General features: G+C 40.5%; 1 protein-coding gene across 1 annotated transcript in view; it reads right to left on the bottom strand.

Annotated features, from left to right (window-relative positions):
- LOC126297506 (cystinosin homolog) overlaps positions 1-10586 on the bottom strand; it is a 39180-nt gene extending 28594 nt beyond the window's left edge. Inside the window, exons 1-7 of the mRNA XM_049988391.1 lie at positions 10519-10586; positions 9578-9664; positions 9406-9496; positions 7327-7506; positions 5114-5254; positions 3905-4004; positions 2155-2274 (exon numbers count right to left, since the gene is read on the bottom strand). Of these exons, the coding sequence (XP_049844348.1) occupies positions 2155-2274; positions 3905-4004; positions 5114-5254; positions 7327-7506; positions 9406-9496; positions 9578-9632 (687 nt within the window). The 5' untranslated portion in view covers positions 9633-9664; positions 10519-10586. The remainder of the gene's footprint in view (positions 1-2154; positions 2275-3904; positions 4005-5113; positions 5255-7326; positions 7507-9405; positions 9497-9577; positions 9665-10518) is intronic.
- Positions 10587-18626: the final 8040 nt, after the last annotated feature.

Below are 18626 nucleotides of genomic sequence, written 5' to 3'. Positions count from 1 at the left end.
CAATAGGTGGCTTTCGCCATACATATTTCTTATACAGTGAAGAACTACATCTTCATTTCTGTCCTTGTGCCACTTCTTGCTCCTCTGAAAAATGTAGCAGTTTTCTTCCCCATAGGTAATAACATCTGGAAATATGTCCTAAATACTTGTTCTGATAACACAAGTCTTTTGACATTCTTAGACAATATTAAAAACTATGCAATTTCATTCCTCTCTGACTAACACATATGAATATACAGGATGTTACGAAAGGTACGGCCCATCTTTCAGGAAACATTCCTCACACACAAATAAAGAAAAGATATTATGTGGACATGTGTCTGGAAACGCTTAATTTCCATGTTAGAGCTCATTAAAGTTTCGTCAGTTTCTACTGTACTTCCTCGATTCACTGCCAGTTGGCCCAATTGAAAGAAGGTAATGTTGACTTCGGTGCTTCTGTTGACATGCGACTCATTGCTGTACAGTACTAGCATCAAGCACATCAGTACGTAGCATCAACAGGTTAGTGTTCATCACGAATGTGGTTTTGCAGTCAGTGCAATGTTTACAAATGTGGAGTTGGCAGATGCCCATTTGATGTATGGATTAGCACGGGGCAATAGCCGTGTCGCGGTACATTTGTATCGAGACAGATTCCCAGAACGAAGGTTTCCCGACAGGAAGACATTCGAAGCAATTGGTCGGCATCTTAGGGAGCACGGAACATCCCAGCCTATGACTCGCATCTGGGGAAGACCTAGAACGACGAGGACACCTGCAATGAACGAGGCAACTCTTCGTGCAGTTGACGATAAACCTTATGTCAGCATCAGAGAAGTTGCTGCTTTACAAGGTAACGTTGACCATATCACTGTATGGAGAGTGCTATGGGAAAACCAGTTGTTTCCGTACCATGTACGGGCACCATCAACAGCTGACTGGCCTCCACGGGTACACTTCTGCGAATGGTTCATCCAACAATGTGTCAATCCTCATTTCAGTGCAAATGTTCTCTTTACGGATGAGGCTTCATTTCAAAGTGATCAAATCGTAAATTTTCACAATCAACATGTGTGGGCTGACAAGAATCCGCACGTAATTGAGCAATCACGTCATCAACACAGATTTTCTGTGAACGTTTGGGCAGGCATTGTTGGTGATGTCTTGATTGGGCCCCATGTTCTTCCACCTACGCTCAAAGGAGCACGTTATCACGATTTCATACAGGATACTCTACCTGTGCTGCTAGAACATGGGCCTTTACAATTAGACACAACATGTGGTTCATGCACGATGGAGCTCCTGCACATTTCAGTCGAAGTGTTTGTACCCTTCTCAACAACAGATTCAGTGACCGATGGATTGGTAGAGACGGACTAATTCCATGGCCTCCATGCTCTCCTGACCTCAACCCTCTTGACTTTCATTTATGGGGGCATTTGAAAGCTTTTGTCTACGTAACCCCGGTACCAAATGTAGAGACTCTTCGTGCTCGTATTGTGGACGGCTGTGATACAATACGCCATTCTCCAGGGCTGCATCAGCTCATCAGGGATTCCATGCGACGGAGGGTGGATGCACGTATCCTCGCTAACGGAGGACATTTTGAACATTTCCTGTAACAAAGTGTTTGACGTCACGCTGGTACGTTCTGTTGCTGTGTGTTTCCATTCCATGATTAATGTGACTTGAAGAGAAGTAATAAAATGAGCTGTAACATAGTAAGCGTTTACGGACACATGTCCACATAACATATTTTCTATCTTTGTGTGTGAAAAATTTTTCCCGAAAGTTTGGCAGTACCTTTTTGTAACACCCTGTATACAAAATACCTATGTCAAGTACAACACATATTAGGAAGTTTGTTAATATCTGAAGAGCACGTGGTGTCATTCCCCTCAGTGTCTAACCTTACCTGAATCTAAAAACTCTCCAACTAAGTGCTTTTTTATCTTATCGTCACTTTTCCTTGATTTTGTTCCTTTGTAATATGTTAAGTTTGTGCTTCAGACAGAAAAAAAATTCTGTGTAAAGTTTACTGGCCCTATCGCAGACACTTACACTTGGTGGGGGCTTATCTTCATTTAACTCTATTTCCTTTCTGACTTTACTATTATTTTTAAGCTATGTTATGGCAAGACAACGTTAACTGTAATAAAGTGAAGTACTTACTTCATAGATGAAGCACTGAACTATGGTGATGAATGTCGCAAATGATGCGTGAAGGGCAAATACGATGTCATTTACTTGTACAGGATTCAGTCCTTTAGGATAAAGTTTGAAGTATTCCTCCTGGAAAAATTGAACAGGTTACTGTAAAGTACAAATACTGGTGCAAAAAGTTTAGTGAAACAACATTTACCATTATTAAAAGCACAAAAAGATGTAACAATTATTTAAATGTGGTCAAAGATTCTAGCTAACTTGAAGCAAACTCTGATGTGAAATGTATCACTGTCCACATACTTTTCTTTATGTATTCCTGATTAACAGCAGAGAGCAAGAATGGAATCTCAGCACTTCAAATAAATTATGAGCCTGTACCAGCATTTTTAATCAAACAACCATGACTTAGTAGACACCAAAGCACAGTTGGATGCTGTAGTTTACATGTTTTGCGTAAAATAAGTAGTGAAGTTCTTACCTAGGGGTCCCATACAAATTCTTCTAAGAGAAGTGAAACTTTTTTTTCCAATTTTAACTGTGTCCTAGGTGTGAACACAAAACATGTCTTACTATCGTGAAAAATGATACAACATTAAAGAGGTGGAAACATGTCACCAACTCCGCACAGTTTAGTGTTCTCAGTGGGTCTTCCTTCCTGTCCTTCTCTTCAATGAACAGTGAAGTAGGCAAACTATATTAAAACCTCATTTTAAAGTTATATTTCCCTAAAACTCCCACCCACTATGACAAGCTGCTGCATGTATTAATCTGCAATTAAATAAATGCCATGTGCAGACTATTTTCTACTCTACAATGAAATTTGCTGCAGATAATATTATTATTGCTCAACAATGATAAGGAGATGTGCTGTAAAATTATTCTGTGACTACAAAGCTTAACAGTTTGGGAAACATGTGCTTGAAATTATGGACAAGAATCTGAAGGAAACAACGCATGACACCTTATAATGGGTGAACATTTCCAATCAATTTCCTTCTCCTTCAGTTTACTTTGTTCTTGAGTAAATACACAACAGTAACCCAATATTTTTTTGAGGTAAAGTTAGTTGAAAATATATATAATCCTAACCCTATGGTGTTCCTGAAAACAAACTATTTAAATTCCATGTTCGAATATTTTTAAAAAAAACTGTTACACATATAGCTTTCAGCTAAAAGCCTGCTTCAGCAAACACACACACACACACACACACACACACACACACACACACACACACACACAGAGAGAGAGAGAGAGAGAGAGAGAGAGAGAGAGAGAGAGAGAGAGAGAGAGAGAGAGAGAGCACATGTGTGCATGAGATATGCTTAAGGATTTGAGTGAAAGCTGTAATGTGCAACAGTCTTTTCATTGTGCCCGTCTGCTACTCAATTGGGTCACCTCTGTGGCAAGTAGAACTTGACCTTTTCCTAATATAGTTAGTTTCTAAAAACTACTTAAGAGATGGTCATGGTGTACCAGCAATACAGAATGTTACTCTATAATTAAAATTAAACAGAATAAGTTACTGCAAATGCCAGTTCTGTAATCTAGAAACCATTAAGTAGGTTAATAATGACACCAACTGTCAACACTAAATAATTTACTGTGCATTTTTCTGTATTATTTTAGTAATTTCACTGAAAATATGGAAAAATGAATTAAGGAAATGTAGGCATAACAGACATACATTCTCATAAAAAAAGAACAGGGATCTATTTTAGAACAAAAGTATTAAAAGAAATGAGAAACGGCCTACCTCCACCTCAGGAATCCAATACAGACCGCAGTTGAAAAGTGAATATAAAATAAAACCAAGTATGTTCAATGACAGAAAGTCAAAATTGAGACCCACAACACTGGAAAAAAAAGGAAAACTCTACAATAGGTGCGAACATTGCACTACACTTTGAGATGTAAACAATGTAACATCAATTTGCAAAATAATGGAAGAGAAATACATATATTAAATAATTCATAACAAATGAGAATGCAATGGCAGTTCTATACTCTGCCCATGTCTCTCTGAGACTACTTGACGAACAGTACATGCCCTTAATGAGCAAAGAATACTCACAAAACATGTTGCAATGCCAATTATTAAGTAATATTGACTTCAGTCCAAAAATAAATAAATAAATAAGAGTTGGACTTTGATAAAAATAAATAAATAAAAGTAAATAAATGAAGTAATACTGCAATTCAGAATTTAATTAAACATCTAGAAAATATGTGCCCGAGTGAAGTAGCTCGAAATGGGAAGGACAAAGGTTCTACCAACGGAACTTTGACAAAGCTTATTATTTTTCTGCGCCCCATGTCTGTTGTGCTTCAGACATATCCACTTACCAAAACTATTATGAAACAAATGTTAACTCGAGGTAGTTACTGTTGCTTTCCATTTCCCATTTAGAAATATTTTTATGTCTCAAAGCACTACACAACAATAAAAGCAAAAAGCTGTGTCAGGGCAGTTACGAAGGCTTATAAGCCTTATCACAAAACTCCCATAACTAACCCAAACTCGCAATCTGAATGGTTTTCGTGAATTTCCTACAACATTTGGCTCCTGGTACACAAAAGCGGGAACTGAACCTCAAAACTTTTCTTTCTACCATTTTTGTTACGTTGAAGGGGAAGGCAACACAGTATGTTATCAACAAGAAATTATAGCATCCCTCCGTTTATGAATTGGTATTTTTAATGCAATGTATTGTAGAAGAGAAGTTCAGTGAACTCTAGATCACTTAAATATGCTCAGCAGTAGTAGCAACAATATTTTATTAATAATGCTTACCCTTCTTACACAACAAAATTATTTGGCAGAGGGAGGGAGGGAGGGAGGGACAGTGGCAGGAGTTTCCATAGAAGCCCTCACCAGTTTATTCGAACATTTTATGCAATAGTCACACAATGTTCTCATTATGGTATCAATCTTTATTTTTACTGTGATAAATATTAGACTCACCTCTTCCTCTTCCAATTAATGTATATTTGTGGATAGAAAGATATCGACCAAGCTGCAAAATATACCCATCCAACGACAATGCTGGCATGATAAAGGAAATCTGAATGCTGAATAGTGAGCCTCACGAAGGCTTCAGTTACACTGGAAAAAAAAAAAAGAGAAAAAAAAAATGGCCAATGTCATTCACAACTCAGCAATTTACATAAGCACTAACAGATTTTATATTTTCTATTATGTACTAGACAGCATAAGAATATGCAGAAAAGCTATCAAAGGTATTAAAAGATCTAATATTATCAGCCACCTTTAAAATTACTAATTACTAGTAGTATCACAGGATAAGACACAAACACAGTTTTTGTGGGTTATTATAAACATGTAAACCGCCAGAATATAAATTTATAAACAACAGCATAAATCTCCCACACGCACGCACACATATTCACTGTCCGAGTGCTGAGGCCGGACTATGTGGTAAAGGAACAGGGACTGTAGTGTGGAATCTATGGAGGAAATGGATGGTCTCTCTTTATAGAGGTGGGTAGGTTATGGGCGATTGGCTGAAGATGTTTGTTCATGAAATCAGAGATTCTCTCATTAGGGGCACTGTAATTGACTACAAAGGGGCGTCCTGGGTGATTGGGTTTATGGAAGAACGCAGAACTTAGAGCGAGGGGGGTTGGGGGAAAGGAGGGGGGGGGGGGGGGGGGGGAGAGAGAGATTCTGGAATGTTAACAGGGGGTGATTCAGGGGAAGTGAGGGTGGATCACGTAAGGAGCAACAAAGACGCCAACACTGGCTTTGGGATGAGTCTTGTAGGGTTGGCTTAGAAAGAGTGTTTCCACTGGAGGGACCAAAAGGAGAAGAGAAGGTCCTGGGTGGTTGAATTTGGGAGCAGCGCAAAAGGTAAGGCATTTGGAAAGGACTCTTACTCTATGGGAATAATGCTTTTGGAGGAAAGGTTCAAATCTGTGTTTTGGGTATGTTTACACTCTGGATTGTGTATGGTGATGGAAGGGAATTTCCAAGGGTGTGGTAAATATAGGAGCTCAGCAAGGCAGGGTTTGTGGCCTATGAGGGGACGAAGGAGAGGATTGGGGGCTGTTGTAGAATTGGTGGATAGTGGTAGTCCAAGGAGGGAGTAAGAGGCAAACAGGTGGCAGTGTTTTTTGAGGTAGCGTTGTGCCTATTACTGAAGTTCTTGGAAGGTAAGAGTTTCATTGTAGAAGATGGGATGCCGAAATTGGGTACTGCAGAGCTGGTGAATTTTACAGGTGGAGAGGAAGGAGGTTTTGTCCTCATGCATCCCAAGATGGGTAATTTGATGGTAAGGTTCATTTGTGAGGGTTTCCATGATCTAGGCAACAATACACAAACAGTATGTGGAATTGGGTTCTGGCAAGGGATAAAGAAAGAGGGGAGAAACATGGATCCATGGTGGAGGACAAAAAAAGGGTAATGATGTGAAAACAAGATGAAACAAATGAAGTATGGGGCCTCAGCAGCCAGAGACTTGGTCTTGTGTGTGCATTTTCTGATTTAGAAGATATTTTTGGCCGAAGGCTTAATGTATAGTAGTCTTTCTTGTGCCTGTCTGTGACTAAACGTCTCTTCTTTATGGTGGGTAGCAATCAATCCTTTTCATAATATTGTCGTACTGAGGAGTATGTGTGACTCAACACTCAGAAGAGAAGGAAAAAGAATTCATATAATATGCAGACAGATGGATGTATGTGTGATAACCTTCCATCTTACACATGGACAGGAAAGGCCATAAAAAAGCAAAGGCAAGTTAAGGATAATTGATTACAATTTAAGACCCTAAAAAAGCAAGTATAATGGTACAGAAAAAGTGTTACACCGCATGGAGTTAATCGGAGTGTACAATGAAACTTTATTTCTGAAATATCAAACTACATTCAGCCAGCTATTTTAGTTCATTGTACCGCAAGTTCACAGCATCACACAGGCAGTTAATGGTTCAAACTGCTCTGAGCACTATGGGACTTAACATCAGAGGTCAGCAGTCCCCTAGACTTGGAACTACTTAAACCTAACTAATCTAAGGACATCACACACATCCATGCCCGAGGCAGGATTTGAACCTGCGACCGTAGCAGTCGCGCGGTTCCGGACTGAAATGCCAAGAACCACTCGGCCACTGCAGCCAACACACAGGCAGATAGAAGTATTCTACTGGTAGTTATACTCACTCAATTAATGAGCTAGATGTATTTGCTGCAACAAGTGCTCGACCAACGTCCACAGCTGTCACATTCACAGTCCATGCCTCAGATACATTCCCTTCAATAACAGTTATGGTGGATGGATAAATGTATACCAGATCTGCATGATCTGCAGAGATTTCAATAGTTGCATTGTCAGGTGATTTCCTACAGTCATATGAATGAAACATTAATAGTTAATCTCAATAAAACAACACAAGTATCTATTATTTTTAACACTGTTGGAGATAAAGAAACAGAAAAGCATCCAAATGTGTTTAGTAATATCTTACTGAAATATGATTATAGCAAGGTTCTTTAGAGATATGCAGAAAGGATGGTGGGAAGTGGGGATGACAACCTAAACTTGTTATTGACAAAACTATTGTCAGTTAATGTTTTCATATAACATAGAATTTTGTCTACTTCGGAAGGCAAATCTAAAACTGAGGTGACACATGTAAGAGTGGTTCTCACATTTGGGCACAAAAACCAGTCTATACAGAATGTTTTTTCTGGTTCTGCATCAAATATCCAGTGGTGAGAGTACAAAGTAGTGGACAGTTTCACCAAAATTAATCTAATGTAAGACAATTCATATACTTGATCCATTCTGTATCAACAAAAACATTTTGGAACAAATCTGGTAAAGATACACTTGAGTCCATAAACTTGCCAATAACACCAAAATAATGTCCGAAGCTTCACTAAATTCACTAATTATAATTTTACTAGTTTCTTTTTCTTTTCAGTTGTCATGATTATAGAATGGAATGCAGCCTCATCTTTATCAAATAAAATTTCAAGAAAATTGTGATATGCTATATACACAGCAAGATTACATATCATCAACCCAAATTCTCTTGCACAAAAATAGATAACATGTTGTGCAGCTCTATGGCACTTTTGTCTCATTTGTACTGCAGCCTGAGGTCTAACTTAGGGCGAAAGGTGACAATCTGGCTACGAGTTGGCGAAGCCAATGAATGTTAAAGCCAAATAAACATTGTGGGAACAAATTAACTGGTAGTGAAGCCTAATGTTTACATCTGTGCCATACTGAAATATGCAAAATGGGTAGGGGGTGGCAATAAGCAATTTTACCAAACTTCCTGGCAGATTAAAATCAGCGCACACTCCACTGTAGAGTGGAAAGTTTCATTCTAATTTTACCAAAGATCGTTGTATAAACATCTTTTAAGTGATAGTTGAGCAGCAAAAGAGGGAGTCTGAACATACTTTACATGAAAATTGTAATATTACCAAAAACTATAACTAGTGTCTACATGGATTCTTCTTGCATATTATGGAACTCCACTGAAGGTGCTAATACATTATTCCTATAACCCACAAATAACACTCTTCACCAAAATTAACCACAGTGACATTTACAAGAACACCTAATTTTGCAAAGAATGATGTATTTTGAATACAAATTAAATTGCTCCACTTTTTTTTATAAGACCAACTAAATAACAAAAATCCAAATGACCCATACTAATACACAATCATGAGCAAGTTTAGTAAAGTATGTTGTGCGGACTACAAGTAATCACCAACAGTGAAACTGGAATGCAATATTCCAATATGAAAAATTAAATTCAAAATATTAGATAATAGGAAGATGTCAAATTTAGTCTTATTTCCATTTGGCTTCAGGTCTCTTCTTTTGCCATTTGTGCCAGTATCATTTTTTGCAGATTCCTGATAGTAACTAAATGTGAAGTGAATATTGTTCCATAGCTGTGACCTTTGATACAGAATTACCGATATCACTGTGTGATGCCTTCATATAATCGATGTACAAGCTGTCCACATTTATGTCATATTGGTCTTTCCACATACCAATTGCTCCACTTCAATACGATCAATTTCTTTAATTTTACAGTAACAAACACCATGCTTGAAATATAGTTTAATCTCTGCTTTTTTTAAAAATTTGATTAAAATGTTTCCATTTCATCGCAGAAGAAACCTGCAATCTCTTATATAACTATATTCATCTTCATCAAACATTAACACATTAAGAAAGAGATGTACGCGAGACTGAAAAGTACATTTACTCACTTTAGGGACAGAAGAATACTAGTAGATGCCCCTTTCAACAGAGTCAGATCTTGTGGGGTGAACTGAAGCTCCAACGATGTACAGGAGCCGTCTGTAAGCAAAATTATGTATACAGTTCACCAGATTAGTAATGAATGTATTCCATAAAACAGTAAGACTGAAGATGACTTACATGGTGCTACTGCAGCAAGCAGAAGAGTAAGCACTTTCAGCATTTTACCCTGCATCAGCTGCTGCAGAAAAAATGTGATGATTCTACCTAAAACACAGTGAAAGACCATATCTGTAAAGAGACTCTTCTCTACATTTATGTCTCCTTAGGAATTAGCAAATAATGTAGTCATAAATGAGAAGTTTAGTTTCAAAGAACACACACAGGTTACTGAATTTTTGAGCTGTTCAATCAAACGCAAATGTATTCTTATAACAGTAACATTTATGCCAGTACTCCATGCAGATAATCATAAAGCTCTTACTTCCAGTAGTGAACGTGAACTAAAATAATGAATCAGTAATACCTATATCAACGAAAAATAAATATGAAGTACACTTGTGCGAGATGGATTTAATGTACCAGTTACTTTACACATAATTCACAAATGTCTGCCTTTTTTGCCTTCTTTTTCTCTTACTCTCATTTACGCAGGAAGACTACGATACAAAAATACCTCATGAAATGCGTAAAGCCGAATTCCATAGCAGTATGTCTGTAAGTTTTCTACACGCAATCAACAATGTCATCTGATTTACTGCATGACATACAGTTGCATCATAACATCGACCACGAATGAATCTCATTCTATCACAATTTCAACTCTACAAACACCTTCTAAATAAACGCTTCGATTATTTTATCTTGCAACATTCAATAACAGTGTAGGAGACGCATTCGTTTCTCGTGTTAACGTTTGATTCATTTCAACACACGATGCTTAACGCTTACTACACTCATATTATATGCACTGTTCTGTGGATGTTATTTTACATTACAAATGTACTAAACATTAACAAGAAAGTGTTGTTGCTGAACTGTCGACAAACTCACTCACTTGCCACAAGCGCCTCATGAGTCTGACTACGTTTGTTTGGTGCAGCTACTATTTGAACACCCACCTCCTGTTTTCTCTTTGCCGAAGTTGTGCGACTTCTCACGAGTGAACTGTGAGCTTAGCCGAAGTGAGTCATGTTATAAACGCAAGGCGCCCGTGGTGGGAAGAAGATGACGAAACAGCGTACTTACACAGCATGTTTTGCCGTGTGTTAAGTCACCCTTATCTCAACTCAGTAAGTTAATTCTCGTCTTTTTCCAGAGGATTTATTCTAATCTAATTACCATCGATTTATGATAAAATGTCTGTTGATGTGGTGTAATCGATAGGCTATCTAGTAACAAATCAATGAAGAGATCCTATTGTTTTTAGCTCAGTTATCTCTTTGAGGGCAATTTAACAGACCGTTAGACGTAAGGGGGGGGGGGGGGGGGGGGGCACATGGTTGTTTTGTGGAAGTCGCATTTAAACTTCTACATCCAACTAGTGTACAGTACTTGGCAGAGGGTACTTCGTAATGTATCACTTATTACGAAAATGCCCCGTTCCGTTCGCGTCTGAGGCGTGAGGAGAATAACGCACGGTAATTGCGGTAATGTTGTCTCTGCGATCCCTACATGAGTGATACGTAGGCTGTTGGTATATTCCTAGATTCGTCGGTTCAGGCTGGTTGTTGAAAAATTTCAGGTAGGCTGTCTCGGGATCGTGGACGTCTTATTTTCAAGTGTCTGCTAGTTCAGGTTTTTCAGCATCTCATATGGCTCGTGTGGTCACACGCTTTGCTTCCCCCCCCTGCCCCCTTTCTTTTGTAAGTTCAGTATCCCATACAGTCCTATTTGGTATGGGCCGACCACTTTTGAGCAATATTCTTGGGTGAGTTAAAAAAGTGTTATGTAAGTACTTCTCCAGTATCACACCAGTCAATCAAAGTCTGTCACCAGGTTTTGCACTGTGCCTTTGTGATCATTTGATTTCATGTCACTACAAGCTGTTACACCTAGGTATTTCTATGAGTTTTATGATTCCATTTGTTAGTCATTGGTATTGTAATCATATAGTACAAAGTGTTCTGGTTCTCTGAAATGTCAATTTTACATTTTTTTCTCACCATTTAAAGCAAGTTATCAATCATTGCACCACTTTTAAATCTTGTCAAGACCTGGCTGGATACTAGTGCAGCTTTTTGTCAGAGAGTAAATCTTTGTACACGGTGAACTACGACCTCACCAACAAACTTTCAGAGGTTGTTCAGGGTACCTTCTGAGTATTTTGGAATAAGAGACCCACGCTCTCCGGTTCTAGCCGCTACAGTCTGTAACCGCGCGACCGTTACGGTCGCAGGTTCGAATCCTGCCTCGGGCATGGATGTGTGTGATGTCCTTAGGTTAGTTAGGTTTAAGTAGTTCTAAGTTCTAGGGGACTGATGACCTGAGAAGTTAAGTCCCATAGTGCTCAGAGCCATTTGAACCATTTTTGAACCCACGCACTCCAGCGGCTCGAACCAGAGTTACTGCGTTTTGTTTGGTTTCTTGCCGCACATACCTTTGTATCTATACTGCACTGAAAATAATCCACAACAATGTCGACGGTATGCGCTGTGTACCTGTGAACAAACTTCTTCCATTCACTCACATTTCTTGCCGTTGACAACAGTAATGCCTACCTTCCTCTTTGCCCTCAAGCTTGCATTGAGCATTGCTTAGGTTTGTTTTCTCAGCAGTCTTAATTGTATGCTACCTGTGATACACAGCAGTACTAATAGGTTTATTGTTATTGAAGAAGAGTTGGCTGGTATTCATCTCTTGTTCGGCATCTGTACACGCGCACCTACTGTAGTATAGATCCTTCCATGTTACAATGGCTTGCATATTACAGGGTTTTTCACTGTTTGATGACGTTTTCAGATAAATTAACTGTGGTAACATATCGAAAAAATCGTAATTACATTATTACTCAGTAACCAGCAGCCAGAGACCGTCGGTTTCTTACACCAAAATACTCACAAGATATCCCTGAACAGCTGGCAGGAGTGACCGTGCGGTTCTAGGCGCTGCAGTCGGGAACCGAGCGACCGCTACAGTCGCAGGTTCGAATCCTGCCTCGGGCATGGATGTGTGTGATGTCCTCAGGTCAGTTAGGTTTAATTAGTTCTAAGTTCTAGGTGACTGATGACCTCAGAAGTTAAGTCGCATAGTGCTCAGAGCCATTTGAACCATATCCCTGAACAACCTCTGAAAGTCTGTCGTTGGTGTTCTGGTTCACCTTGTGTATAACTGCATAACCTGCGAAAAATCTAAGGTTACTACTAATATTGTCTGCAACCTTTTTCATAGACAATATAAACAGCAAGGCTCCCAGCACTCTTCCTTGGGTTTATCTGAAGTTACTTTTACATCTGTCGATGACTTTCCATTCATTATAATAATCTGCATCATCTCTACCAGGAAATCTTAAGTTCGGTCATAAATTTCATTTAATACCATATGATCACACTTTCGTTAATAAGAGTCGTCATGCTACTGACTCAAATTTTTAAACAGTACTACTTTTAGATTACATGAATACGATGAACTTCGGAGAATTTCCTCCTAAAGGCGTAGGTACAAAGCAACTAGGATAGAATGCAGTTTTGCATTAGGTTCACCCATTGCGAAAATGTAGGAGGTATTCTACAAGAAAGTCAGTGTAGGTAGATTTACATTTGATGGAACAGAATGTCAAAACATTATAGATTGCTTTGAAAGGGCGGCATTCACATTACCAATGAATGGAATGGGACTTCAGCATCAATGTTTGTCAACAAGAAAATTTCGACGTTGATGTGGGTTAGTGGGGAGGGGAGAGGGCTCGACATCATCTGCTCACGTTGGATGTTAACATATTACAGGAACGTCACAACAGGTGACGCTGCTTACACATTTTAACACCTTTAATTCCAACACACAATACCAGAACAAAATACAACACAAATTGTTCAAATGGCTCTGAGCACTATGGGACTTAACATCTGTGGTCATCAGTGCACTAGAACTTAGAACTACTTAAACCTAACTAACCTAAGGACATCACAAACATCCATGCCCGAGGCAGGATTCGAACCTGCGACCGTGGCAGTCGCGCGGTTCCGGACTGAGCGCCTAGATCGCGAGACCACCGCGGCCGGCACAACAACACAACATAGAGAATCGCGCCACTAGGACGTCCAGCATCTTTCCGCTAAAGCTATTTCAAACTGTCTAGTTTGTCTCTTGTTTGTCGATCTGTGCCCCAGGCCCATACACCCAACCCACTTTTTCTTTTAAAACGTGGAACCCCTCGATTTTTGTACTGTGCAGCCAGATCTTGTAGTGTCTGGAACCATTCCCAGTGGAGATGCTGCTTGAGACAGCCGGTAAGGCTGAGGTCATCCACACTGTGCTGCCCAGTAGTGTCTGGCGGTGTAGTGGGTGGTACTGGAGCAGTGTTCTTTGTCGCCCCCATGTCTATATGTACACGTTTCAACTGTTCGACAAAGAATTTCGTCTCATCCACCGTGTCAGATCTTAAACGTGTGTGGCTCCTGCTACAGAGCCTTGTATGGGTCACTGTACGGCAGCAAAAGAGGCGGACGGACCAAGTCGTCCTGCAGTCAGATGAAAAAATTTCTCTAGAGGAGAGGTCCTTGTATATTAAGACGTTCTTTTGTCCGTGTAACGGCAGTGTGGAGAGGCGTATTTGGGCCATAATATCTCAAAAGTGTTGACCAAACTCAGTGATGGAAGCAGGGGAATAAAGCCAAAATTGGTGCAGTCTGCATTGTTGCCCAATTTATTCGAGGTCGTGGCTCTCCCTGGGTGGTCCTACATCTCCTCTTTGTGGGAGGGAGGGGGGGTGATGTGGCAGTGTTGCATTGATTGATGATATCACCACCCTTACTCCTCCCCCTTCCCCACTATCCCTCCCTTAAATCACTTCCTCTCCCTACTTCCCCCCCCCCCCCCCCCAGCACATCGTCTGCCCTCCCCCACTTGAGAATCGGAGGGAAAAGACTGTCTGTGCTGAGCTGTTGGAGAGGAAGGATGTAAGAAACTGTCTCGGGAATTTATTTATATGTTCATTACCATTCTGGAAGAATTTCCTAAATTTTGGTAGAGAAACTGAACTGACAATTACCCTATAGCCTTGCTGCTTGAAATTCAAATAAACACAATTGCTTAAAATTCGTGGGACGATAGAAAAATGCTCTCATACAAAAAACAAAGAAGAAAAATCGTCTACATATAGAAAAAAACCTCCAAAATCGGTAACTGAAACAAAACAATAATCTCGCCTACACGTCGAAAAACGCTTTCTAACTTAACAATGTCTCAAAAAAATTCCAACTACACATAGAAAAACACCCAAAAAACTTCAGCGAAAAAAGCACCTGTTGTAATAACACATTGCTTCCTACATATATTAGAATTTCGTGTACGCAGGTATAAACACACACACAAATCGAAAAACATCGATGAAATGGTCAAACAAAAACCGAATGTTGCGAAAAAAATCATCGACAAAAACTGTTCTAACTACACAGCGCTAAAAAAACCGAATGCTTGAACAAAACTATAAACTGCTCTACATATACAAAACAGAATGTCGTGAATGGAAAAAAACGCTTCCCATTCATAAACTGTCGTGCCGTCAAAAAAGTCAGTTAAATGACGTCGTAAGTCTAAATAAATCATGCGCTGCCACTGTTGGTGTTACCCCACTCCTGCCATCACTTCATGTGTCGTTCAGCTGATGGAGCTGTGCTGACTGGCACACCACCTTCGTTGGGTTAGCAGTCACTACCTCAACTAGCGCAGCGCTATTGACCAGTCTCCTGCTGTCCGTAACGACAAACCTGCTCGAAACTATGGTTCGCTACCTCCTCGTGGCCCAGGTGCTGGTGTGTGTGTGTGTGTGTGTGTGTGTGTGTGTGTGTGTGTGTGTGTGTGTGTGTGTGTGTGTGTTTTCGTCCCCCACCAACTCAGCCACATACAACTGCCTGTTACAAATTACCCAGCAAATGCTTCATATCACTTAACGACTTGAATTGACACTACCTGTTTTCTAAATTTTGGCAGTGAAACAGAACTTATAATTACTATACAGCCTTGCTGCTTGAAATTCAAATACACACAACTGCTTAAAATTCGTGGGACAATAGAAAATTGCTCTCATGAAAAAACAATTGTGCCATCAAAAGTATCCAGACACCCACAAAAACATACGTTTCTCATATTAGGTGCATTGTGCTGCCACCTACTGCCAGGTACTCAATATCAGCGACCTCAGTAGTCATTAGACATCGTATGAGAGCAGAATGGGGCACTCAACAAAACTCACAGACTTCGAACGTCGTCAGGTGATTGGGTGTCATTTGCGTCAAACGTCTGTACGCGAGATTTACACACTCCTAAACATCCCTAGATCCACTGTCTGATGTGATGGTGAAGTGTAAACGTGAAGGGACATGTACATCACAAAAGCGTACAGGCTGACCTCATCTGTTGACTGACAGAGACCTCCAACAGTTAAAGAGGGCCCGCATCTCGTGGTCGTGCGGTAGCGTTCTCGCTTCCCACGCCCGGGTTCCCAGGTTCGATTCCCGGCGGGGTCAGGGATTTTCTCTGCCTCGTGATGGCTGGGTGTTGTGTGATGTCCTTAGGTTAGTTAGGTTTAAGTAGTTCTAAGTTCTAGGGGACTGATGACCATAGATGTTAAGTCCCATAGTGCTCAGAGCCATTTTTGAGTTAAAGAGGGTTGTAATGTGTAATAGGCAGACATCTATCCAGACAATAACACAGGAATTCCAAATTTCATCAGGAGCCATTGCAAGTAATATGACAGTTAGCCAGGAGTTGAGAAAACTTGGATTTCATGGCCGAGCAGCTGCTCATAAGTCACACATCATGCAGGTAAGTGATAAAGGACACCTCGTTTGTGTAATAAGTGTAAACATTGGACAATTGAACGGTGGAAAAATGTTGTGTGCACTGAGAAATCACGGTACACAATGAGCGATCCGATGGCAGGGTGTGGGTTTGGCGAATGCCCTGTGAATGTCACCTTGCAGCATGTGTACTGCCAACAGTAAAATTCAGAAGAGGTGGTGTTATGGTGTGGTCGTGTTTTTCATGGAGGGTGCTTTTTTGCGTGGCACTATCACAGCACAGGTCTACATTAATGTTTTAAACACCTTCTTGCTTCCCACAGTTGAAGAGCAGTTCGGGAATGGCATCTGCATCTTTCAACATGATCGAGCACCTGCTCATTGGTCATGGCCTATGGCGGAATGGTTACACGACAATAACATGCCTGCAATCGACTGGCCTGCACAGAGTCCTGCCCTGAATCATATAGGAAAATTTTGGGATACTTTGGATTGCCGACTTCATGCCAGGCCTCACCAACTGACATCGCTACCTCTCCTCAGTGTAGCACTCCGTGAAGCATGTGCTGCCATTCCCCAAGAAACCTTCCAGCACCTGATTGAACGTATGCCTGGGAGAGTAGAAGGTGTCATCATGGCTCTGGGTGGGCCAACACCATATTGAATTCCAGCATTACCGATGGTGGGCGCCACAAACTTGTTAATCATTTTCAGCCAAGTGTCCAGATACGTTTGATCACATAGTGTATCTATCATCATTCGCTTGTGGGATCCAGTGTACGGCAACTTGAATTACCCCTGGACTGGGTTTTTGCGTGGCTCGTCATTTCAAACACACCAGAACTAGACAGGAAAATCAGAGTCACCTCAGTACTAAGAATTGCGACACTCAAGATCATGGTTGCCTGACGCCTACTATCCCGATGCTTTTCCACATGCTGCCACAATTGTTCTGCAGTGATTCGTCCCCTCCTGTGGTGCTATCATTCGAGTATTCCAGGAGTATATATACTCGACAAATCACCCACTGGCCCACATTATACTGAGGTAATGTTCCCACTCGCTTCAGTGTTTCCACTGTTTCTTCAGTTCTTTAGTATTTGCTTGTTGGACATTTCCCCACACTTTCGTTAACAATCTTGCAAATTCTCAGACAGACTCCCCATTCCTGCCTCCTTTCTGGCTAATCATGTCGAATGGCGATGGTGTCTTCTTCCCATAGGCAACATCAAATGCGACATCCCTGTGCTAGTTTGTACTTTGGGGTTGTACACACTCGTTATGAAGGAGAGATATATGTCCCAGTCCAAATGGTGTACATTTGTGTAATAACTAAGCATCTTTCCAATTTCCAATGAACACATTACATCCGTCTGTTAGCTTGTGTATGAAGTGGACTACTTCTCAAGTTTGTTACTTTTAACAACTGACATTACTCATTTATCAGGTCCAACGTGGAGTTCGTCTCCTTGTCCATGATTATTGTGTCCAGCACCCCAGGGTGCAATATCCACCTATTAACCCATAGCTGTGCGATTCTGACTGCTTGTTGGTGCAGCGTCAGCACCATATCGATATAACAATAAAAACAGCACAAAAGGATTATCTGCTGGTGTTTGGATGAATGGGCCTAACACATCCACCTCAATAAAACTAAATGGTTTCAGTGCTTCTGTCAGCCTCTGTAACAGTAACCACTTCAGATTTGTCCGTTGTGACAATCCACACAATTTATGACATACTGATCGACATCTTTCTTCCATTCCTTCCACTAGTACTTCTCCACTAATTTCCGATTTGTTGACTTGCTTTCCTCGTGGCCTGATAAGACGTGATCAAGCATGTAACATAGTATTTCTTGCATCAGCTCGACTTGCACCACCACCCATGGATCTAATTTCGTTTTTTACACAATAACCCATTATGCATGCTAAGCTGCTGTATTGTCTATGCTCTTGGTTGGAACTCTGTGCTGCTTGCCATTCCCCAATATCCTGATCTAGTGTTTGTGCTCCTTTTATTTTCCTGCTTAACCCAGCTGCATTTCTATGCTTCTTCCCTGATTTGTGGATTACTTCATACTCGAACTAATACTCAACGTATCGGTCTACTGGATGGGTCATTCAAACCAAGTAACCACTTGAAAGCAGCGTGGTCCATCACTACCTTGAACTTCCTTCTGTACAGGTAACACTGGCAGTATGTTACTATATACACCAAACTAAACATTTCTGTGTCCACTGCAGAGAAATTTCTCTCTGCTGTGTTCA

This window comes from Schistocerca gregaria, chromosome X (assembly GCF_023897955.1).
Source record: "Schistocerca gregaria isolate iqSchGreg1 chromosome X, iqSchGreg1.2, whole genome shotgun sequence".
Lineage (NCBI taxonomy): Eukaryota > Metazoa > Arthropoda > Insecta > Orthoptera > Acrididae > Schistocerca > Schistocerca gregaria.
This window is presented reverse-complemented; position numbering and strand designations above follow the sequence as displayed.